Genomic DNA, 26,847 nt, shown 5'->3' on the forward strand with positions numbered 1-26,847 from the left:
TCCATTTAAATTTACTCTCCACTTGAATATTTGGGCCAAGAAGGAGATGAGAGAGAAAGAGAGATAGATAGATAGGAAGTGAGTGTGATAATCCATAAACAGAAAGGCCTTGGATTTGGTTTAGGAAAGCTGTGGACTTTCTGTGTACTACTTTTTTTTGGGGTGTTGACCTTTATTTGTTAGGACAGCTGAAGAGGGGGGGGAGAGAGAGAGTGGTGATGACATGGAGAAAAGGACGGCAGCGTGGACTCTATCCCAGGGCTCACGCTCGAGCTCACGCTCAACCAGGTGAGGTGTACTACTCTTGACATTAAAGTAAAAGAGATAAACAGTGGATTGGATTTGAAGATTTAGACAGGTTTATCTTCCCAAAGGGATGGCGGTCCTAAAGATATGAAGCTAGGGTAGGAAATGCTCCGCTGCCTGTAAATTTTTTTCCTGATTGCCGGTGACGGTCAGATAGCCAGCACCCTGTCATTGGAAGGCATGACAGGGTACATAAGGGATGGTGAGACCAGATAAAAATGATTGTTTGGGCTTGTTTTCCATTCATATGCTTGCAGAAGCTACAGTATTTAAAATCAGATGTAGCTGAAACTGGAAACCAGTAAAAGGAGGTCTGAATGTGTGCAGTGTGACCATATCTGATTTCATATTTATTTATCTAAAAAAAAAAAATGCTCATACTGCAGGAACGGTGTGATGGAAAGTGTTTGCGAAACGGCCCAGGAATGGGTCTACGAATGCAGATAAAGGTATCAATAGCAAAATAAAGTCTGGACGGTTGATATAATTTCACCAACACCTAACATATAAATAGAAAATTGCAATGCAAGGCAATTTGGAATCTTGACAAAATTTAAAATAATTTACCGCCTTTGTAAGAACAATCATAGCATTATGTTATGATTTGAGTGTTGGTTGAAATGGTTAAATAGTCTAGACTTGATGAAATAATTAGTTTATTAAGTAGTAACTCTTCTGTCCAGGAATTCAAAACAAAAGAGATGACATGCAATAGCTCACTTAGTATTGATACATCAAGGACATGTGAAATGTGAAAAGTGTGAATGTGTGTGTGCTGTGCCAGAACATTCCCACAGGTGAAGTCAGTTGAAAAGGGTGATGGTATGTGTTGTCATGCTGTCAAATAGAGTCTCCTGTTGGTATTTGTTAATTGTCAACCTGCTACAATACACACATGTGCACACACATGCACATGCACAAATGCAAAGACGTACACGTCCACTCAATGTCAAACAATCCACTTAGCCGCAATCTAGTCAATTGGGGTAATTACCCAGAAACTATTAAGTCGTTTTCTCTCTCTGTGCACTATTACAATTATAATTATGGCAAAGCAACAATGATGTGCAATTACAGTTCACTGACATTGCTCTATAGTGATTTGATGTTGGTGAAAATGGCAGGGTGCTAAGATGATAGAACTGCACTATATAATATTGATATAGATCGATACCGCAGTGTGAGCTAAGTCAGAGAGAGCAGGACAGTATTCTCACGGGGACCTGTGAGTCACAGTCTAACTCTTCATAAACACTTATTATAAGCAACAACAGAAAATGCAGTGATCCATCTTCTACGGTTGACATTTTCCCGCAATTAAAGCTGTGAGATGAAACATAAGGCTTAAATGATGACAAAAGATGATCAGTGACTCCATTGTACTCGACTGGAGGGGGGCTTTATTAACATGGGACCTTGTCCCGGTCCAAAACAATTTTTTTTGTATTTAGAGGATGATTTCCTCTTTGGAATTTGGGTCTCCAGTGGCCAGATTTGAATGTGTAGCTCTTTCTCTATTGTGCATTGTAATTATTAAGTAGAATAGGGCTACGTAATGCTTTGAGAGTGGGTGTGAGACAGAGAGAGATGTAGCTTTTCTTTATTACTGTACCGCTGGGCGATGAGAGAAACGTGGAGATGTGTGTTTTATATTAGAGCACAATGGAAAAATTATTCTTTGTTAAAATGAGGATGGTTGAGAATAGGAGGGCCCATTGAGATTGTCATGAGTGTGCCTCCACAGCCACACGAGACGCTGTTCACCATTGTTATAATAAAATACTGCTAAGATAATAGCTCATGAATACAGGTTGCACAGAAGAGCTGAAACAGCCAGACTGTAACAGATTACACCACGGCCATGCGCTGCGGGGAGAAAAAAATGACTCCAATTTTAATTAATCCTTGTTTGAATTAGGATGATGAATTAATACTGCACATTGGAGATGAGGCATATATGATACAGTGTTTCATAGCTGGTTATCAAACACCACAGCCCTGAGAAGCAGTGGGGTGGTGGAATATACAGTATATAAACTCTTAAGTTAACGCTAAAATGCTACACAAAACTCATAGGCAGGATGCCTAGGTGGACAATGAGTGTAGAAACTGTGGGACTTTGACACTAGAGACCGGGGTTCACACCCTGACCCCCGTTTGTGGTTAGATTTAGGCAACAAAAGCACGTTGGTTAAGCTTATGGAATGCTTGTGGTTTCTATAAACACATAATGTCCGTACTTGAAGACACTAAATATTTGCTGACGAAATATCTGATCTGTTTTGCTTTTGCAATACAAGCACTTGGTTTAGGAAGATCATTGTCTTAGTTCAATACTGTATAAACTCAACTCATGGTATATGAATGCTAGCTCGTCACAGTTTGTCAGCTGGTAATTTACAGTTTCTGGGCAGTAAAATGTCTTGAAAACTAACATCTCCCACACATGTTGTTAAACATAATGTAAAATGGTCTTCAGATTTCACGGCTTATGGTCCAATTTGACTTTGTGTCTGTTTCTTTTAATTTGAGGTTGTTAAATATTTGCTGTCAACTAAAAATGTTGTCTTAAACGTACATGACCTGTTTACGGGAACATTTTGCAAAACAAAATGTTGGTAAAAAATGAAAGAACTGGGAGCAAACTGAACTTAGAAGAGGAAAACCAGAAAAGCTAAAGAAATAAAAAGGATAAAACACGAAAGTTCAATATAGAAAGGAGGCTGACATGAAAACCTCACACACCCTAGGTTATATGGTTAATTTGTCACTAAATTAATTTGCTTTCTGCTGCTGTTTTTATTTTAGTAGCTTTTATGCACTTGTTCAAGTTTCCTCTCCTTTACTCCAACACATCTGGAGCAAACCGTAGCCTAAATCCCTCACTCTTAAACCATTTAACCCTTGTTTTCATTGTGCCATTCCTCAATATTCTGCTTACAGCTCAGAGGGCAGATGGCTCTTGACAACCCAAATGCTTGATTTCCCCTCTTTTCATTTCCTTTCTTTATTCCCAGCTTGGGGAGTTGTGAATGAATATGAAAAAAAAAAAAAAAAACTGTTTCTACAGTGCCTTTGCACTGCATTTTCTTTCCCTCAGACTCAGGTGGGCATGAGTATTAATAGCTTCCCTCGTTCGTGACGTCAGCTGAAATCACACTTGCGCCTCTTAACGCTCAGAGGTGTTTTATGTTAGTTAGACACATCACTTTCAGCAGATATTTAGTCAGCGCTGTAAACACTCGTCAGTATAGAACAGAGAAGAAAAGCAAATTTCTCTGTGTGCCTTTGCTGCCTCGTAGACCCAGCGACATATGTGGTATTTTCATGCATTTTTTGCCTGCCGCTATCCTGCTTTATGCTTCCCAATCTTTCAGTCTATTACTTTCTCTTCATCATTCTGCTATTTAATGTGACTGTCAAACAGTATTTAATTCCCACTTCTTTTTTCTATTTCTCTGCATGTGTCCTTTTGATTAATCTCTCTCTGTGCCTCTTTCTCTCTTCATTGAAAAAGACCTGGACGCTTTGTGGGGTCCTTAATGCTAAATAGCTATGTCTCTGCCAGGCACCCGCTTAGTGCCGGTCTCCTTGGTGATGAGACCAGCGATCAGACCGTTCTGCACCAGACACTGAGCGGCTTGTGATTGAGCATGTTTGTGTGAATATGTGTGTGTTTGTGTCAGCGTACAGTCGATTTGTGGATGTGTTTTCCCTCTATCTGTGTAAAGAAGTGTACATGTAAGGGAGAAAGCGGGGCGGTACGAGGGACATGGATTCACTGGCTCATTATCATGTGAATGCATTATGTTTCCTGTCAACATGCCTCTGCCAAACAAGAGGGGCCCTGTTCTCTCTGCCAGGAATCGAGCGCCACAGCGGCCAGGCCCCAACGTGGTGCGGTTCTGCACTGGCACAATTTACCAGGAGTTTAGCTCCACAGACACTGCTGTTGGCCTCATCCCGATTCAGTCCATCTGTACTGGTATCTCAACAGTGAGCGAGGATTCAGTTTTTAGGAATGAGATGAGAAAACTCTATGTGGAATATCCAGTGACTGGATTGGATTAAGAATACCAAATTTTACGTAAAATGCCACGAATATGGGTAAAGCTTCCCCCGAGTGTTTAGAACTCCACAGAGGACCTGATTGTTATGTGTAAGAGTTCCTTAAAATACTCTTTCCCCCAGTATTACCAACAGGGGGTCGACAGCTCTGCTTCTCTCTTCACCCAAGTGGCAGATCTGATGATATGACCATAAAGTCGATCACCGACTATTTATATCTTAATTTAGATATCTTAAAGAAAGGGTAAATAATTATATATTTGACTGACATTTTGTCTTAATTGTTACCAAAAAGGGTAAATATATCTTTTATCAGTGTTGGCCATGCTACTCATTAAAAACACAGATGATCTGATTCTGCTTTCCTTAATCAAATCCCAAGATGATTTTAACAACCAACCGGAGGAAAAAAAAAAATAATCAGGAAACCAACAATCAGATGGCCTTTGCCATTAGTATTATCGGCCGACTTACACGCTACAACAGTCTCACTACATCTAACTGCTGTTGGGGTATTGATCCCGTTTAAAGAGACTAATTATTTGATACACAAGCAAAGAGTTAGAGGTCTAACTCTAGCTGAGGGGCCAGAGAGCACGTTTCCCTGTGCTACAGCATACCTGAGGTGTTGTAAAGCTGAATGTGCAGTGTTTCAGTGTGTGTTAGGGCAGGTATATGTGTGTGTGTGTGTTTGTGTGTGTGTGTGGGGGTTCTTTCATGCATATGTTCATGCTTGTGTGTACTGTGCTTCAAATACATATACAAATAATATAATAAAAACAGATTTAGCTTGGAGTCAGGTGTTTTTATGTAATTGGATTCAAACGACAGATACCACATCTCAAAAAATGAATAATGGGTAATCTTACTGCTGCAAGTCAAGTCATTTTATTTAATTTCAATTACATTTTTTAAATTAAGAAAACGTTTGACAACTTTGGAAATACGCTTCATACCTTTCTTGCAGAGAACTGCATATTCCCTGAAGACAAACTTAGGGACGTGTCTCCGCGCTGCTTTTTATTGGAGGTGGGAAGTTAAATCTCACCAAACAGGGCTTAGGCCTGGAAACCTCACAGTGATGGCAAGACTCTTAAAAGCAACTGTCAGGAAGGCCAGGAAATAGTCCGGTATATCATTGTCCATAAAACCACAACATGTCCTTTTTATGCCTCGGTTTTTGTACAGTTTAAACAAATGACATATATCTTGTTAATTAGTGAGCTTTATAAGTACAGATTTTGTTACCGTTCTTACTTTCGGAAAGTAAACATACCGGCATAAGCATATTACCCAATATGTTGAACTATTCCTTTAATTTAAGCACACACTGGACACATTATTTTGGTCAGACTTGTATATTCTCCAATGCATAGAAAAAAACAAAAAAACATTTGCCAGACCAATGTGGGGGTCATTTCCAAAAGAATCAATTTCGCAGTATACACTAAAGTATTTTCTATCCTGTAAATTTAGCTTGATTTAATTCAGTCCATGAGTCAAATCAAGGGAAATTGCAAACACCTTATATTGGTTTGTGATGGAGGCCTGATTGAGAGATACTATAAAAATATCTGGCTACCTCTACTTACAAATTGAGTGTTAAATGACCTTTTCATAAAAGCATATGTAAATCTACTAAGTTGGCTCCAGCAGTCTGAACATATCTGTACCATACTGAGCATCTCTAACTGCTCTTATTTCTTTCACACTTTTTCCAATTAAAACATGACTTGTGATTAAAGGACAGCAGTCTGTTTGCTAATACGTATGTGTGAGTATGTACAAGTTAAGAGAGAAACAGTGTGTGAGTGCAAGTTAAGCTGTATTGGCAAGAGTTTCATTGTTTTTATTTTATCGGCGTGTTGGTGTGCATGTGTGCTTTATCTCTGAGTGTGTTATCTTGGGTTATTGGACGCCTGCGCCAAGATTCTTAGTTCACACACTGGGTTAATTGACCTCTGGAGACGTTTCTCTCCTCAGTGATAAAGAACGTCTGGATGATATGATTAATCTGCATTTGCCTTAGATGTGAGATTTCTAAAGGCTTTTGAGTTCTGAGGTGGCTCAATATTTTTTAAATTAGATATTTGAACATATTTAAAATGCTTCTTTGATGCCTGTGTCAGAAATAATGCCATAATATTACTAGATTTTGTCCGTGCATGTGGAGGCTTTCCCTTTTTTGAATATGTATCATTTAAAGATTTATACATTGAAAATGTTCAAATCACACCGCATTTAGACAAATTACAGTACTATAAATACATCTAGTTGACAAAAACAACAACAACAACAACAATCAAAATGATCAATGTGATGACGTCATGAGAGGTTTTTGTGACTTGTTTGTATATTCTTTGGAGCACTCTCAAGGACAGTGTGTGCATTTTGATGCTTGATACACACACGAGTGGGCCTAGACGCTCACTCAGACGCATTCACACCTACACAATCAAAGATAAAACAAACCCAAAAAGTCTTTCCGAAACAAACAACTTGATTAAGACTCAAGAGGGAAGAGAATCAGGTGTGAACACCGTGGGTCATGAAATCATGTGTAAATGTATGCCAAGTTTGTGTTTTGAAAGATGCAGTTTGCATGTTTGTTAAGCAATGCTCCACCTCCTGAGGGAGTTTGTTTGGGCATGTTATCGTCATCATTGCTGCTCACTTACCTGGTGATCATCTTCTGGCTGAAAACACAAGCAGGAGAGCCAAGCGTAGGTTTGCCTCTGGGAAACACATTTCTGTTTTCTTTGAAGCTGAATTTTTTTTGTGTCCACACTAAGCAGTTCTCTTACTTTACCTGTCCTCGCTAAGAGTAAGGGAGACTAGAAAAACAAAGCAAAAAAGACACTTTTGACTGTATATAAATGGTTCTTCTAATAGGATATCATTAGATAATTTAGATTACCAAAGGTAAATATTCTCCTTTACACCAATTTAGGACATACAGTTTGATTCACAATGATGATTTAAAGATATTTCACTTCTTACAGCACTTGTGTATTTTACAGGAAAATCTTCAAACTCTTGTTTTCACTGCTCAAATATGTCCTCAGGAATGCAGGCAAAACTAACCTTGGAACAGAGAGATTTGGGCTGTTGGCATCGGTGTGCTTGTCACAGTCTGTGACTGCGGCCAAATAGTGTTTTTTGCTTAGGATGGTTTCTATGTGAAATTAGGCGGAAGTATCTAAGTGGCAACTGTGATAAGAGCAGGTCCAATTCTCTAAATGCTAAGGAAAGTTTTTTTTCTTCTCTCCTTAGCATGGGGTACACTGCACCATCCTATACAAAAGAAAAAGAGATAATGGCGTGCCACAATTCCAATTAAAGCGACACATGGCCGTGCATGAAACCAAAAATGTGTCTATTTTGCTAAAATCGAACAATTGTTTTCATACAGCAATACCAATTGGGATTCATGTAGATAATGATGGGCAGGACCGTGAATGTGAGCAACCATTCTCAATGTAAGAACCATTTAGTTTTACTTTTGTGACTGGTAGCCTATATTTCTTTTTAATTTGAATTCCAACTTAGGTAATGATTTATTGTAATATTTTTCAAAGAACTATCCATGTTTCTAAAGCCTACATAACACAACACAATACGTATCTAAGATTTCCATCTTTGTAGTACAATGTAGTTTCATCACATCAGACCCATGTCAATAACTTCAGTGTAAGTGCAGTCCAAATCTCTTAACACCGCAGTTGTCTTTTCCTAAGTTCTTATGAATTCTCCTTGACATCGTTCCTTGACGTTTACCATCGTGGTCAAGGAAAAGTGTTTGTGGACAGGTGCTTTTGTTGACTTATCAAACGCAGCCTGTCTCTAATTACTTAATCCCCTTCATTGCCATTTTCCATCCATCCACCAGATGCCCTCGGACTTTTCTACCTTTTCCCCCAACACTTTACTGCCCCGCCCTGTTCCCACTTCTCTAATTAGTTCTGCACTTGTTTGGCTCCACCCCCCTACTCACCTGCTTTGTATTCCCTCATCAGCTGCTCACTATATATACCAGTCCATAGTTGTTTTCTGTAAACCTGTTAACTGCCTGGTTTACACTGCTCCTTGTTATTTTTGGAGTTTGGGTTTCCTGCCTGCCCTTTTGGATTTGTTTGCCGGTTTGGAGTGCCTTCCAGGTTTCCACCGTTGCCTGCCTCATTACTTCGTAAGCTTACGTACCTCCAGTTTTTCAATGAATTTCTGAACTCTATCCTTCTACCTCTATTGTCTACACGCTATAAAGGGAAATAAAAAAAAAAGGAAAAATAGAACTGGATATGTTTTAAGGCTAATGATGTGATTTAAGATCAGGCACAACATAGAAGACCTTTGGGGACATAAGTCTTTTTATCCTATATCTACAGTAAATGTTATCTCCTTCGATGCTACTACTAAGCTGCATTTTTTCAACCTTGATCAGAGTGTGCAACATGACTGCTTTTGTTTAAGCATGTGCTAAGTATTCCTGTTATTTTATTCTTTTTATATTGTTATATTGTATAATTACAGCAGATTCCCGGGGAAGTGATTTGTTTAGATTGGAGCACAAAATTGTGACAGCCTCATTTAAACCTGTATTGACTTCATTTTTAGGCCACTGAGGGACAGCAGCAGTGGTTAAATTTACATTTTTGAGGAATGGGGGCCCTTGCCCAATGAGGGTTAATCTCTTCAGTAAAAGTTAGTTCAAATGAAAACAGTGTAACAAGCATACAGTAAGATGAAGATACTTCCTGTAACTGTAGTGTAGTTACTTCATCATGGTCTTAACTGACAACTGTTGATCAATTGGTCAACAATTGTCAGTTAAGACCATGATGAACTGTTAACTAACACACTAACACCTACTTTTTACTGTGTAAGTGGGTGTTTATCAATGGTGTTATGACTTTTCATATGTTGGTTGAAGCTTGTGTGTCTACAGTTCTGTTTGACCTTTCTCACTTGCAATTTACTGCATATCATGTGGTAGCTCATTAGCCGGTAGCGTTTACTTTGTAGTTGCTGATCATATTTTGCACTAAGTTTGTTTCAAAGCTAGAAGCTACTGGACAGTCAGCTATTGTTACATGTATGCTGCTAATTACAACATAATGCAAACTCTTAGCTACTGTAAGCTTAATGTAATTAAGATAAATTAATGCAATTCTCCTTACCAGTAAGTGTAATGACAACTACAAACATAAATTCTCAAAAGTTTTTAATTTATTGACAAAGATAATGATTATTGCTTGCATCATAGCCTGTTAGTGTCGGTAATGTTACCTACCATCGTACGTTGCGGGCGACGTTGCCGACAGTAGATTATCCTCCTGCAAGCAGACTGACGATGATTCACTTTCTCTATCTCAACAAAAAAATTGAACAGCACAGTTCAGTTTCACAACCATTTCATCCAGTGTTTTAAAATGCAATGTGCGCAAATGACGTGCACTTGCTAGCCTGTTCCATTTACGTGTTCTCCACATGCAACAGAGGAGCCTGGCCTGGCCTGTGAAGGACCTGACGTGGAAGGACCAGTCCTACCAAAGAAGGATTCTTGATTTTGAGAAACGTTGTCTATCTATTGCTATGCGCTCGATTGCTCTTTCGTCATCTTTCAAGTACGTGGATGTCTGTCACAGTGACTTGAAATTGAATTTTGTGAACTTAATTTAAATTGTTAAAACTGATTGTGACGATTACATTTTCATTGATGATCATATTTGATTGGTTTTAAGTTTCAAATGAATACATTCAATTTCAAGCTATGCTATTCAAATTCTGTTTTTCAATGCAATTATTCAAGTTTAGCAATTCAAGTTTAAATATAAATAATTTAAATTCATTTTCTGTTGGCCCATATTTTAGCCCATAGCACTCTTTCCAAGTGTTCCCACGAAGATGTAAATGAGCAATTACTAACACGGGCAAACACTGAGGCAGATGTTTGAACTGAGAACAAAGACGCATAGAAACAGACAGAAACACAAACAGTGATGTTAGGCAGAGTAAGAAAAGCCGAGACAGTACACAGGAGACAATTACAGAGGTTTGTGATATGTGCCCGTCAATGGGTGAGAGATGGGGGCTACAGCTGGGGTGGCTTGGTCTCCATGGAAACTGACATTCCCTTGAAGGTGCTTGGCAGAGACTGGCAATTGTTGAGCTTGGGTAATGGTTTGAAATTCTGCGTAAAGTGCCTCAGAGGTTGAGATTTAATTCAACCTGCTCGGTGTAGAATCACAGTGACTAATCGCACCGGTTTAGAGGGATGGAAAGACGGAGGTTATAGGCAGGGAAATGCAGGTTTATAGCATGTTGCTCACATGTCAAAGGTTTACTTTAGCTCTTTGGTTCTTGACTGCCAGTCACTCCATCAGTCATTTATTAAAAAGCCCTTCTTGCATTGATAGTCAGTGATCATTGTTGTGTTCCTGATGTGAGGCATATCCAACCATCAATGATTCAGTACTACACTGCAGTTGTTCCAACCCAATTTAGGCAGGTCAACTGTTAACAAATAACAGCACATTCTTTTTCTGTCATGTCAGCACACCCTTCCTGGTTCCTATTAACCCTTGCTCCATCTGGAAGACCTATCTGAATCAGAGTGGTCAGCCACCGCTGCTAAACAACGCTCCTGTCCATCTCCCGAACGCTTTAGCTGTATGGAATGTGAAGGCCTGTTGCTGATGGGCCTTTGAACGTCAACAGCTGAAAAGGACCAGGCAAATTGTCAGCCTCACACCTCTGCCTGCACAGCAAGCTCAAGCTTTAAATATGTAACAATGAAACAATTATTACAGTGTACTTGTTTTTTCTTCTTTTTACCACGGAATTAATAGTTGGGAACCTTTAGTTGACTTGGAATCAAATCAGCAAACGTGGATTTACCTTATCAAGCACCAAACAGTTTTTGGCCTGTTGCTGTTGACTTTGATCTTGTCACAGATAAACGGGGTGGAATAGGAGTAAGTGCATGACCAGTTTCCAATATTATAAGCAACCTCTACTACATGGTATTTGTATTGGTAACACGAAACCGCAATACTGAGGCATTACTTGTGTCAAATAGGTACCATAAGGACAAATACACGGGGGTATGTATGGCTAAATTAGATTTGATTCTGTGATTCAATATATTTTGTACACATTGATTTGGACGAAAGCCCCTGATATGAACTTGCACATGAACAACATTAGAGTGTGTTTGTGTGTGTCTATGTGTGTGTGTGTGTGTGTGTGTGTGTCAGAAGGAGATTGTAAAGCTTATTTGTATGCAACAGCAGCTCCTTTTGTTTCCAGGGCTCCTGTAGCCTGGGTGACCAGTCTCTATTCAGCCTGAGAAAGTCAAAGGTGTTCATCACAGGACAGATCGTGCCAGTGTCTCCTCTTTCACAATTCTGTAAATGGAGTACATGACAATGAAGCAGTGTTTTCCATGAAATAAGTGACTGATTGTATGACATTAAAAAGTATATTACTTTATTTCCTGGTCTTGTAAATCAGCGATTTGGCTAAAGTAAGTCTGTTGCCTTGAGAATGTACTGTTATTTAGATACACATAGAAATACACAGCTAAATTATAGTTTCCCAATGTCCCATTGTCAAGGGGTCCCATCCAAACCCAAAGAGCAAAAAGCTTTGATCACTGATGATAGCATTCAAAGTGCTTTCAGGGAAGGTAAATAATCTTAAACACACACTGTAGCTTACCAAAACGTTACCAATCAATCTGGAGCCTGTGCTGGACCATCCCACTGAGCATATCCTGTTATCAGGCAGCAGATGTAGCAAGCATCTGTTAGCACATGTAAAACCAACTAGACAACAGGTCTAGATCCAGCAAACATGAGCTGGTTGGTTCCAGTTCATCGGCTTAAGACTGAAAACCAGCAATTGAGGGTAGAGAGCTCCAGAGAATTTGGATTTTTTTTCTTCTTTTGGGGATTTTACTACTGGCAGTCTTAGCGGGCACAGTTTGGCACTGGGAGGCGTATAAAACATTCATTCAAATTCCCAATTAATCCATTATTTATTATGTGTCAAAATGAAGATGCAAACAACTTATGCAAATATCTAAAAAGTATTTCCTGTTTTGTCCCATGTGGCCAATGAGAATTACTAAAGCTTTTAGCATGGAGCTGAAATGATAAATCACATTTTGCACTGTAACAATGTTTCTGGTGCGCTTGCAATAATGTCTGTAATAGACTTTATTCTTTAATACTGTACCAGTGAACGGTTAGGAGCATTGTTTGCTGTCATACACGCAGAAGTCAAATAGGTTGATTGCTCCCATTTGTAATGATGATAGCAGTAAAGATAATGACTGCCTGTTATATGCAAGTCAATGGTGCACATCCAGCTGCCATCTGAGTTTATTTTGGCTGGCAGAGAGAGATGCTTAGTTTGGGCACATTTCCTATTGTGAAGGAACTGATGGTGACAGAAAGATGTCCGATGTTTTTCTATGAATGCTCACAAGACAAGGTGATGATGCAAAAATGTATTGCCGGTTTGCAATCTGAGAACCGGTTTATCTGAGCGTGTGTGCAGGCATGTTATAGAAATGCTTTTTTGTTTCTGTCTCTGTTACAGAAGTGCATATAGTATGCATGTGTGCACGTTACGTGGATGTTGACTTTTTTGGTAGATATGCAAACATGCACACTAATGCCTAGTTCCATGGAAGGATTTAATTAACTGTCCCCTGTCAGGGTAGATAATTAGACAATAACACATGAACATGCGCGCACACACACACACACATACACACAGTGTGTCAGACACAGTAGATAAAGTAAATATGTTGCCATGCAAACACTAATGTTAGGACTAAAATGTATCTTGTGAAACAAAGAATTACTTGCTTTTGCAAGAACATGAAGTCTTGAGTGACACAACTCAATGGGCAATTATAGAGAGGGATTGAGGAAAGCTGCCGACAAGAACCGAGCATAGTGTGTGTCCTGACTGCCTACAGAGAGAGACTAATGTTGTCTTTGTTTGAATTGCTTCACCAGTGCAGCAGCACACTGTACGCTCAGAACAGTAATTGTTTATTTATTTTTTATTTTTTTGCAGGGTCAAGGTTTGATCTACACACGGGGAAAGGTAAAACAAAGTCTTTAATTCACTTAGCTTTTTCTCTATGGAATGATTTGATTGGCATCAGGTATTTGCAATTATGTGTGTTCAGGTTGTGTGTGGACGGATATAGAGGCTTACTGGGTAGATTTGTGGAACAGTCTATGCACATGCGCACACACATAGTTATCTCAGTCATGGGGAACATAAATTTGGATTATGGGTGTCTTATGGTATCAGTCAAAAACTCACACAAACACATACTGAAATACTCCAACACACTTGCACCTGATGCAAAATAAAGAATGTAACTATTTGTTGATATCCAATATGTCTTAACACAAATGCCATATAAGAGATGGTAATTCTTTCTTAGCTGCTTTGCTTAATTACGTTTTTTTTATCATTAATGTGTCCTAAAATGACCCATGCTGTGTGTATTTTTGCATGTAGTGTGTTTAGCTAATGACTCAACAATATGTCTCTCCTGATTTGACTAAAACCGCAAGAATAATAGAATATCATAATTTTGTCCTTACGTTTGACGAAGTATTTAGTCTGTTTAGAGTGACAGTCGTAGCCGTTTTGGGTTTTGCCATCTAGGCAGCAGTTGATCATTATGCCGATGGTGGACCTATCCCTTTTTGATCTATTTCTGGCAGATGGAGTCTGTAACGGTTTATGTCTGCGGCCTTCCCTCTTTAGAGCCCAGAGTATTTTAGTCCAGAATAATCCCCACCATCTGCAATCTCCTCTACTACGTTTTAGTGCTCAGTATCCCTCTAGTTTATTTCCTATTGCATTTCCTCTTCTTGCTTTTGCCATATTTTGCAGTGACCCCTTGCAGCTGCAACTTTTAATTGTAATGACACTTCCTCTTCCATTCCTGCTCTCAATCTCCATCATCTTCCCTCTCCTTCCTCCACTCAATCCCAAACTGCTCATTCTTTCTCAGTTCTCTTCCTTTTCCCTCACATCTTCTTTTCCATGTTTTTTTTCTCTTCTCTTCTTCCTTCTTTTAATAGTTGCTTTTTGTCTGTTTCACATCTCTGGATGTCTCTACACACCCTATTATGAGAAGCCACTTAGGCCAAAATTGAATACTTTACTTCCACATACACATATATACTGCTACTAAACACTTGCACTCACCACACCACATACTCAACTCCTCAGTGTTTCTCTCTTTATCCCTCTCTCTGTCCACACATACATACCCTCACAGCAATCTATCGCCACAAGTCTGTCAAATCCTAATCTGGGCTTCATGAACACAGACTATACCCTCTGGTTTTTGATTTAAGTCTGAAAGACCTATCCCCCTAGGAATGTATGGAGCACAACTGCTCCTCAGGATAGGCTTTCATCAGCCATTCTTTTGAAATACTAGTGTGTTCAGACCTTCCTAAGCTCATAGTAACTGCAGCTAGTTTCAAACAAGTGATTAACTAAATTAAGTTGCCCTATTCAAAGTTAAGAAATATCTTGGCTATTGTACCATGTAAATCAGTTGCTAGGAAACATCTTTAGCACCATCCAATCAAAAGCAATAGCAAAAATCACTATCTAAACAGGAAGCCATTTCAGCATCATTAGCTGTAAAATAACAGTTTTAGAAAGCAAAATAATACACTAAACCTACCTAAATTATACTTTCACTACATAACTGGCAATATTAATTCATTTGGTTTAATGTTATTGGCACATCCAGTATGTTTTTATAGTTCGAGGATTATTGTCATGCATAACTAGTTCTGTCAGCTGGCTCAGTTTCAGTAAGTGGCATTACTTACACCCAACAGTTGGGCAAATATTAACTAACAAATCTACATATGTACCACTTTTTTATGTAGTAATGTGTAAATCTACACTTAGTAAACTCTTAAATTATGACTTGGCTAACTTTAAACTCACAAATAGCTGGTGCAACCAGATATGTGAAGGCCAGAATCAACAACCAACAAATTGGTGCTGGCCATGCTGCTGACAAAATGTAGCATAACATCTTCCACTCTTACAGGCTGCCAGCTCATTCACACTGCTTCACAATACCCTGGACAGGATGGAGAAGTGAAACAGGGACTTGTTGATTAGAGATCTTTGAGCACTTCAACACTATACTTTAATTTACCTCCTAGAATATCTCCCTTCATGCATAATGAAATAAAAACATATAAACTTGATCCATATTCATTGTACAGTTAACTTGTGATCTGAATTCATGAGTAGTTTAGAGGATGAAGTGGCTTGTGACTGAAATCACAACTTTAAAACAATTATTTGCTTGCTTGGAAAATTTGATTTGAATTATAGATGACTCTCATTCTCCTTAACGGTAGCACTAACGTGCCCTAGGAAAAGGGACTTGCCTCCCAGCTGCTCAGATACAGTTGTTCTCTGGCAAATGGTACATGACTACAGCAGAAATCCTCAAGTGCTTTGATTGTATCCCTCATTTCCGCTTTCTCCTCTCTGACTGATGTTTTAAGTGAGAATGAGCTCTTTGTCAAATTAATACAATTGAGAACATGACAACAACACTTTACCTAGAGCAGAGATGTTTGCATTTATGAAATACATGATGTCCATAGAGAGACAGTCAGTGTGCATAATGTAAAGGGTAGAGAACAAGGTTTATTCTGCAATTCACTGTGTGTCCCTGAGTGTCTCACAGCAATGACAACATTAGCCACCAGACAGGTTTGACATCCGCACCTCAGTGACATAGTTGTCAGCCATGTACAACACATTTCTGTACCAGCACCGAGTTGGATTAACAATGACTGAATTGCGTGCGTGTATGTGTGTGTGTGTCAGACAGAATGATAAAACACAGTGACTCCTGTGTCAAGTGGGTATTTGATAAAGCCGGATACCTCAGATACCGATAATACCCAGAGATCATCATATTTTGGCTTGTCTGCTAATGACATCACCAAACCATGCACTCCACATGTACGTGAGAACACACACACACACACACACACACACACACACACACACACACACACACACACACACACACACACAGAGCACTGATCATATCGTCATCTGATCCAAATCCATTAGCACTAGAAGTCACAACCTTGTCCACCCGCTCTCCTCCCGCAATTTCCTCCTCTTCCACTTCCTCCTCCTCTTCTTTCCAGGATGTAACTTTCCCATGTAGGACATTTCCTCTGCAAGATAATCTGAAAATGACATGACCAGAAACAGTTGACCAGGGAGATTAAGTATTAAGTGTTGACTGTCCGGTGGGCACCTATGTTACAGCTTTTTAAGTGCCAGCCTTGCTTTTCACCACTCAGAATGACAAAATCATTTATCATTTCACAGCCCTCTGAGCGCTGACAGTTATATAAAAGCAGATGAAGATAACTTCAACTACAGCTAAATCTAACACAGACATCCTCTTGTGTTAAACCACCAGTATCTTGAGGCATCCTGACTCTCTGAAGGCTGAAGTCGTCCTCTAGGCCCATTTTGTTTTGGTTTCATTTAATGGTAATGATGATGCTGCTTGCAATATTTCCTTTTTTCTGTCGTTTTTCTAAAGAACACCATTTACGCTCTGTGTGTGTGCATATGTGTGACAGTACTATGGATGCCAGCTGGGCCATTTATTCTAAAACTGCATGCCTCTCTGCAGCTTTAAATTGCTTTGGATTGCTGTTAATAGCTATATTTCCCCGTGAGTCCATAATAAAATCTGCCATGATGTCATTCTTCTGGATCCTCACTGCTGCAATGTATTGTTTGGATTAATTGAACATTGTGCTCTAAGAAAGTTAGTAATGAATATAAGGCTTGCAATCTGCTTGACTATTTGAAATGCTACTAATTGAAATTTTGAATAGACAGCTCTGGCTAATCAGCTTAGAAATGTAGTCCACAGTTGACGGATAATAAAGAGCATCTTAGTGCTGAAGAGTCTATTACCACTCCTGTGATGAGAGTTCACAGAATATGATCTGAGGACAATGGAGTGATAGGGTGGCAGGCATGGATGAGTAAAGGGCTGCGGAGATGGCTCCCATTGTTCAAAAAGAGGGGTACAAAAAGAATAAAAATCAAGTTAAAGGGGCCTAACACCTATTGCAAAAATGCAAATTAGTTTTTAGTGGAGATTTACAGGATGTGACTAATGTAACAAGGGGCGCTAATGCAGGGTAGAAGAATGAGTACGGGTACTGTACGGGAATGAGCCCATACATGTTCACAAATGCATAGTAATCTTAACCCTGAATCAATTATAAGTTGATAACAACTCTAACATACTAAAGCTAAGGTTATGTCAACAATAAACTCCTACATGTGTCTTCCAAAGAGTAAAAACATTCTGATTTTTAATATGATTTATTACATGACACAATTTTGCCCTTTCTCAGAATGATTGCTAAAAGCTTGTGATTACAGCAGAAAATGACAGCCCCAGTTTGATCATGTATATGTCGAATATGGAATACATTTTAACATAAACTAAGGTAAAAGGTGGATTTACATACCTTTGATAAATAAAATAATATATGTACCGTACACTGGACAGTATTTGTTTTAGTTATCATGACAGATATTTCCATATTGCCACACCAAAGAACCTCACAAGTTCAAGCTCCAATAAAAGTAAGTTTTAAATGCTGACTACTTTGTTTCCTGCAGTAAACGCCTCAGAGAGGCTGCTTTGTGGAGAAGAATAATGCATTTTGTTTCTGACATGATGTATCTTGGGAAATCAGTGCGGCAGTGAGTACAGTTAACATCACAGTGCGTCGACGTGCCGGGATAACATGCCACAGGATGACTCTTGCTGGTCCGTCACTCATCTCTCTCTCTCACTTTCACTCCCTCTGATACTCTTTCTGACCTCCGACCTCGCCTTTCCTCTCACACAAAGTTACCAAAGCCTCTGTTCATGAGATAGACAGAGGTCAGGGCTGTGCAGTATGAGTAACGACACGGTTCATAGTACCGCCTTTCCAAGAAGCTCACTAAGAGTGTAACATGTAATCTACCTTAAAGTACACAAGTGACCCTCACTCTTCTTACCTAAGAATGTACTTTGTAATATCCTAATCCAATTAAAGTTGAAACAAACACCACTTGGAATTAACAGTGGAGTCCCACAGTTATTGAAGGATGTGATCAGATGTCCAATTTAAATTAACCTGTCCTTGTACTGACTGTCCTCACAGTTGACACTACACCGGAGCTTCTCATGACACTATGTACACAATCTTTGTATACTTTTTGACTTTTATATTTTGAAATGTGATACTCAATTTTTTCCATGTATAGGAAATACTGAAACTATGCAAAACTTTAAATATGACCACAGGTAGTGAACTTAAAGGAATACTTTGAAATCTTGGATATACGCTTGATTGTTTTCTTGTTAAATTAGATAAGAATATTTTTCTCATGTCCGTCTGTTTGATACAAACCCACCACCAGTTAGCTAACGACTAGTTCACACTACACAACTTAAGATCTGAGTTTTCCCTTACCGATCAGATCAGAGGCAAATCAGCGCTTGCTCAGCACTTGCAAATCATCGCTCAAACGCAGGCTAAATATCTGGACTCGTCACAGAGCTACAGGTAATGAGAGCAAGTGACGGGTTGAAAGCAAACACAGCGGTAGGGGGACCTGTAACAATAGGAACTTTACTGTATGTGTTGCATTTGCAAAATGGACCAAGTTGTTACATCTAGAGGAAACGTTTGAACACGTATGGCAATGACAATGTCGACCACACTACTATTACTACTTCACTATTTTGCACTATTTTTGCAGATTAAATACACCACAGAATCTAACACTGCGTTCTCTTCTACTCCATTCTCTTTCACTGTATTCTCTCAAGATGTGCCAAGAATATAATATATGTTGGCTCTAGCTGCTCTGCCCTCCAGCCAGAGAGAAAGGACTACTTTCTCTCTACATGTATAAGGTGAGCAGATGCCAGCCACAGGAATGGAAGAAAAAGGGCACGGCCAAAGTACCACTGCTCGTTACCGCCGACAACACTGTCATTAATCATCACACCTTCAAGTATCTAAGACCTGTATGATATGCATCTGAATTGGGTTCAAAGGGTAGCGTCAATTTGGTATGGATTTAGCGTTACTATGACAAAGTGACAACAGCGTGTGTTGGTTTTCAACAAGGTCAATGACTGTGGTGCTATCTGTCTTTTTAAACTAACATCTTTATTTGTTAACAACACAGTATTGTTTCTGTTGCACATACATTTTTTTTATAAGCTAAACTCACATTTGCACAGTTTTTCTGTGCAATGTAAAATACATTTAGCAGTAGATTGTCAACACAAAACAATGTTACAGTGAAATTGGGATCATTTTGATCTGATGTTTTTGTTTCTATTTTCAGATTGAAATATCCTTTGAGCTCCAACTTGAGGTGTGTATGAAGTGAGGGACAGATTGTGGGTAAGGCTGAGGTCAGGCCCTGAGGCTCAGGCATTGGTTAGTGTCAGGCGGCTAATTTAGAAAGTGTTGTGTCAGAGTAATAGGAGCTAAGAGGAAACTCCTGATACATAACAAACACACACACACACACACCTCCTTTCTCGCTGACTATCTGACACTATACACTTTACCCATTTCCCTCAACACAATTATTGTAAGTAAATGAAAGAAAAGTTATGTATGGAAGGAGTGGGGTGTAAGAGTACTTTATGAGGACAGAAAACAAGAGGGGGAGGGGATCTAGTGAGTTTGGACAGGTGGGAAGAGGAGAGTTTAGGTTGTCTCTGACAGGAAGAAGGCGGCAAGGAGTAAAAGAGGGAGGGAAGAGGGGTGAGCAGCTGTCCTTAGATGTCTGTCTCTAAAGGCTCAACCAGGAAGCATCTTAAGTTTCTCAACCTTGACATTTGGACACCAAGGGGACTGCAAAGATGTGAAAACAAGGTTCTGAAATAATGGTCCACAGACAGAATGGAGAATATTGTCTGAAATCTGACTAATTCAAACAAAAGAAACACACAGGGCCCTGATTTAAAGATCTGAAACGCAAGTAGCTTTGTGGGTGAATCTTATGCACTGTTGCTATTATACCGGCGGGATAAATGACTTCCGTCCAACGCACATCTAAAAAAGTTGGTCTGAAGTAGCTACTTTACTCATAGGTGTGGTTTGGGTGTAACATGCAATGTTCCATGGCAGATTGCTGTTATAATTGTGGATTTGCAAGGCGCACTCTCTTAATATAACCATGGGCGCACGCCAGGAGCTTGCTGTTGATTTTTCTTTTTGATGAAATGTAAATAAAGAAATGTCACTATTGTTGCAAGCACCCTTAAAATAGCATCTGAATAGTGTGCCACTGACTTTAGACTACAAGGTTTTCCTGGTTTGTGGTGGAATTGTTTTTCTGAAATTAAAAATAGCACTAAGGAACGTTTGCGCCAAATACGCCTTCTCTTTTATAAACGCAAGTTTATTCCCTAATTACTGTCTTGAGTCTGTGGAAGAAAGTCTGCTGTGCATCGGGTGCAAAATAGGAATGATATATATATATATATATATATATATAATCAGTGTATAAAGTCAATTGCGCTGGGTGCAAGATGGGGCCCACAATTACTTTAAATAACAGCTCTATATGTTCCATAAAACGTTTTTGGATCAGAGGCAATTTAGGTATAGTGCTTTTTACATTTGAAGTGAAGAATGGCATGGTCTGCTACTATACAGTTTGTGCTGAGGAAGATTCACAATCCCATTAAACCCGTTCAAGACCTATTATTGCATAATTTCAGAAATACAAAGGTGGCCAGTGTAAATGAGGCAGTTTTCTCATTGATTGACCTATTGGAAACAAAAAGGTTTTTGTGTGCCAGAGGCCGCACCCCTCAGCCAGCATAGCAACACACAATCGATACTCCGACCACCTGGGGTGATTGTCATAATCCATCTGCCGAACACCCACCGGTTATTATTTCATTTTTTTTAGAGTCACACTTTTGGACATCGTTGCAATCACTGCTGTGATTATTTTACTTCAGTCCCGAAAAATAAATTTGAGAAAGAGCATGTTTTACTGTCATATTGAATACAGCTATACAAATGAAATATTCTGTTCAAAATCAAGCAACACAGCCCTTTCCTTGAATATCAATGTGAATAACTGAATTTTAAGGTAACGTCTTTTATATTACACATCTTGCATGGCAGATCTGAACTCATCTCATAGAGAATAACTCATTACTCAGCATAGCAGCTTTCTTGTAACTACTTTTAGGTGAAGGCCACTGGATATATTTTATTTACACCTATGTGAATTATTCAGGGAGGTGTTTCTAGATGGAGCTAGCTTGCTAACTAACTACCAATGGTTGAGTTATTCTAATGATCCCCCTCTCTCCCATATGTATAAGTGGATGCCTGCAGGCTTTACCATCATCAGAGTTTCTGGATTGAGAGCAGAGGATTTTCTTTCTGCAAAAAGTTGTTGCTTTAGTTGGGACTTGCACAGCGGGGAAAGATTCTGCTTCCCAAACCTCACTGATGTTCCAGATTCATCTCCCCAGGTGTGTGAGGTGTGCAAGCGTGAATGTGAACCAAATGGTCCATTTTGTCTCTGTGATGTGAGCATCTTCTATTTATGCCTTTGTCCTGTTACATTTTCTTTGGAAAGAGTATGATCCTTTACTGTTTTCTTTTCATAAGACCGTGTGTGTGTGTGTGTGTGTGTGTGTGTGTGAGAGAGAACAAGGCTTATTTGTCTCCAGCTGATCTTCTAGCCAGGGAATACCAACCTGTCAGATCTGACAGAACATTCAAACAATATCCACTTTAGAAATATCTGACTCCAGGCAGCAGTGGTGTTGCAGGTCAACAGGAAATGAAATTTTTGCAGCGTACGATGGGAATGGCCGGAAATCTTTTGTAACTAAAGTCTTAGATGTGTAGCTTTTATTTTTCTTTATAGCTCTAAAAGCTCTCAAACTTTTTGGCTTGGACTTCGGCCAGCTGCAACGAGGTCTTTAAAAACAGCACTCATCAGTCGCTCAGCGAATACTCCTTCCTTCCTCCTCGCCACACACACACACAACACTCTCTCTCCTTATTTTCTGTCCCTCTTCAAGCCTCCAAGATTCCCTACTTACTTCCTCTGATCTTCTGAACATCAATCCCTCATTCCTCAAAGCAAAAACGAGGGGAAGGGAGATGACAAAAATGAGATGACAGATTACCTGCTATATATAGAGCCAGTCTTTTGCCGCTTCTCTTATTCATCTTCTCCCAGCGCCCTCAAGACATTGGATACACCTTTTTAGTTAGCGACTGGCGATGCAAATAGACCCTCTTTCTCATCACAGCGCTCTTTGTAATTCAATGGCTTGAGCCACATGTTTTTGCAAATGGTACAGAGCCTCGCGGTGAGGATGTCATACCAGGAGGGCAAAGACAAATTAACAGTGGGGTTGATCTTAGATGGCCCTTGAATGGGAGAGGATTTTTGTAGCAGTGGTAAACCCCAGTTCACTATCTTCAGTTTAAAGAAGTAGACAGAAATGACATGATCTTATAAGCTCAGGCAGTAAAGACAACCATGAATTGACATTATTTTATCTTGGAGGGTGTCACATTTTAATTACAGTTTAAACACAGTTTTTCACTTTTTACCCATGGAATCATATAGCAACATGCACACATATCTATCGAGAGAGACATATTTCCATGTACTACCGAGTAATATCCTCTGTTCCCTCCTATCCATTTGTCTGCTAAGTGTTCCTTCATATGGACTGTCAAAAAGCAGATTTATGCTGTCCTCGCTCTGGGCAACAATATTGTGAAGTATGGATTAAAACCACATTGAAAGGCCAGAGATAATCCCACTGTCTTGCATTTTTTCTGTCTTCTTTCCTCTCTCTCTCTACCACCTCTCTCTCTACCACCCCACTCCACTTTCCTTTTTTCTCTTTATATTATAAGATTTTTCTATCCAGGATTTAGCCCCTGCTTAGTAGGTTGATTATTTATATTACAAAACCAAGACAGCTGCCCTTTCTTATGCATCGCGTTGTTATACTGTGTGTATTGTAAGTATATAGTATATCATTGTTAGTATGCTAGCAGGCACACAAAAGCCTCACTCCATATTTATTCATTCAAAAACATTGCTCCCTCTTTCTTGCTCTCTGTCTCTCTCTCTCCTCGTACACTTTCATCTTCTGTCTTGCTCATCACCATATCATCAGCATATTGCTGTGTCGTTCTTTTTTCTGTCATTTTAAAGCAGCACTCTCCCTTCATATTACCATTACGTACTTTAATCTTCACTGGAGAGAGGGAAGTAGAGAGTGTAAGAAAGAGGGAGACGTGCAGCTCCCTTGGGATATAACTTATGTTATCGCATCTATGTACATCAAACCGAAAGGTAAGGCCACACACTAGACCAATCGAACCCTTAGCTCTATCTCTGACTCTAGACATGAATAAAGATTCTACATTCCCAATTGCACTTTTACTGCTTTTACTCACGTCTTTGCCAGTAGCATATCTTTTTTTTACATTTTTTATTTAGATGAAACGCAAAAATATGTGCCAGCGAGGTCAGGGAGAGACAAATTGGGGCCATGAAACGATTCCTTTTCATGCTGGGAGGAGAAGGGCTGCTCTGTTAGACTAGCTGACATTCCACTTAATTTGATTCATTACTGCATGGTGACGCTATTGTCGCCTCATGCAGGGAACTGGGCCACTGGTACAGCTTTGCAATATCCTGATCGCGGAGAGGACAGCCAACACAGTATGGAAAAAAAGTGAACTGATGTAGCTTTTCCCGACCCCAGTCTTAACTGCAAATTGCCTTTTACCACAACTTCTCGCCATATTTGTGAACCAATTGTGAGAGCAAATTGTGAAAACAAATTGTTAGTAGAAATTCAGTCCAACCAGAACCAAGCCCGTGGGGTCCATGAAAGTTGAACTCAGCCAGCAGTATGGACTGATGCAGTGCAGCATATTATGGGTTAGAGGAGTCCTATAGAGAAACAAATATTGTCTCTTCAAAGTTCATAAGATGCCTCTATAAAACAGCATGGGTTATATACTTCTGCATTATGACACATACCTACTTTTTAAAGGATAAGGCTGGTGTTTTTATTTTCAATAAATCCAACAATGTGTCTGTCAATGCTTTCTCTAACATCTTAAAAAAATGGCTCACAACTAAGAAGAAAAAGGCTTAACAGGTCCTAAATTAGCTGGGAACTATAGTTTTTAGCAAACATGACTCAATCAGGAATACATAATACGCATTTGATACTCGGAGTATTTACAGCAACAAGAAGGTGTAAATGGGATTTATTTAAAATGATCTAAACGTTTGTTCATGATAATGAAGGAAAATTTCTGCCTAGGGCAACAGTTTAACTAAGTGTGTTTGTTTGGACAACAACGTATGGCACAGAGGAATATGATATCAGGCTTTTGCTACACGGCCAGTACTTGTTAAAAGTATCAATTTATTGATGGCTTTTCATAGAATTTGTAGAGTTAAAAAATGAGAATATCACTTTTTTTTTGTGGTTAACTGTTCGGCAATAACTAAAACACACTAAATAAATGTCTCAATCAACCGACTTCCAGTTTTACACCACAGACAATACGGTCACTGGGAGATGGCTGAGCAACATTATGTAGCTGTGATATCACTGACATATGAACAGACTCAGATGGAGAGCAAAGCACAATCTGTCTGTGTGACTTACTCTTCTATGACTCATACCGTATGCTTACGGACAACTGGTCGCTGAGCTGTTTTGGCCACAAGTTGCTCACTTATGCTGTTGTAGTTCAAATACATAAGGAGTGATAAAGGATTAGTATCAAACCAAATAATCACGTGAAAACATTTACATTCATATTCACTATTGACATCTCAATAGGCAAAATGTGTCATGGTTAGGTTTAATGGAATCACTTGGAGATAATAATAGACAATAAGGAGTCTTCAGAGTGAGACTTTTTTTTACTGTGTAACAGAAAATAACGGATCATCACTGTCACTGCTGGAAATGTCCAGGAGTCACAAGCTGTTTTATATGCTGCCTCCAACTCTTAGTCAGTAAGCTGTAGGAAGCTTATTCATATTCATATATATATATATATATATATATATATATATATATAATATAGAATAAATGCATATTAGTATACAAAACATAAACCTGATACTGGCTAACCTTATCAGCTAATAAAATACTCATTTAAATTAGAAATATATTAGAATTTGCAGGTGAGAAAGAGAGGGTATCATTACTGTCCTAGTTCCTTCTTACTCACTACCTTTCTAATGTCAGTGGTCTTGATTTTTACACAAATACAATTGTCTCCTTGTGCACTGCTCCTTACTGTAAAAAAGAACAGAGAGAAAGAAGCTTTTCTGTTCAAACCACCCCATTTGTTTCAACATTCAATGGACTTCCTTCTTTATCCCAGACGTTTTTTTCCTTAAGGATTTCTACACAATGGGCTGCAGCTGTTAGCTGACAAACTATACATCATGAAAGTCATTGAAACAAAGATGCATTTGAGTTTACCAACGGATTGGTTTGTTCAAAATGTTTGTTTGTTTGATTGTTTCTTACATTTGTGAATGAACTGCACAGTTTAAAACATTAACCAAAACAAATGCTACCACCGGATTTTATTCATTTAAAAAAAAAGGATTTTTGAGGGCATCTTTAGGCTTTTTCTGAGAGTGAGCTGTTTACCTCCTTCCTTGCAACTTCATTCTAATAGACATCCGTGTTGAACAGAGTAAAAAAAAATTATTAGAAGAATATGAATTAGCCCCGAGCCTCTGGATGTATCTAAACCCTACTGTATGCTGGAAAAAGACCATTTTGATTGACAGGCAAAGAATACATTTATTCATCATGGCTTTCATGCACCGCCACAGGTGATTTTAAATCCAGCGATCCACCAACTTCATCTCCCAAACCCCTGCTTTTCTCAGCTATAAATCATCATGCAGCCATAGGCCACTGAGCGCAGAGCAAGGTGACACTCAGCAACCAACACTGCTGGAGGTGGGAAGTAGAGAGAGAGCGAGAGAGAGGAAGGACCCAGATAAAGAGGGAGAAAATAGCAGTAGGTTGAGTAGAGGGAGGCGAGAGAGGGCTAGTTTGAGTGTATCTCTTTGGCTGTCACAGTGGGAGGGAAATCTTTGATGTAAACTATATTAGTATTTGCATGTAGAGACACTGCTCAGACTTGAGTGAAACCCAGGATGGTTATTGCCACTTCGGAAAGAGTGGGGAAGAGAGGGACCACACTGCTTTAGAAATGTCCAGTTCCCAGTACATGAGAAGTGCTGTAACAACATTAAATAAGTTTCCTTTAC

The 26,847-nt window shown here is 39.2% G+C and overlaps 1 protein-coding gene across 2 annotated transcripts in view; it reads left to right on the forward strand.

Annotated features, from left to right (window-relative positions):
- igsf11 (immunoglobulin superfamily member 11) overlaps positions 1-26,847 on the forward strand; it is a 91,295-nt gene that overhangs the window by 11,300 nt on the left and 53,148 nt on the right. For both annotated transcript variants that reach the window (XM_034867917.1, XM_034867918.1), the window contains exon 2: positions 13,465-13,494. In XM_034867917.1, coding sequence (XP_034723808.1) covers positions 13,465-13,494 — 30 coding nt within the window. The remainder of the gene's footprint in view (positions 1-13,464; positions 13,495-26,847) is intronic.

The sequence above is a fragment of the Etheostoma cragini genome, chromosome 3, assembly GCF_013103735.1.
Source record: "Etheostoma cragini isolate CJK2018 chromosome 3, CSU_Ecrag_1.0, whole genome shotgun sequence".
Lineage (NCBI taxonomy): Eukaryota > Metazoa > Chordata > Actinopteri > Perciformes > Percidae > Etheostoma > Etheostoma cragini.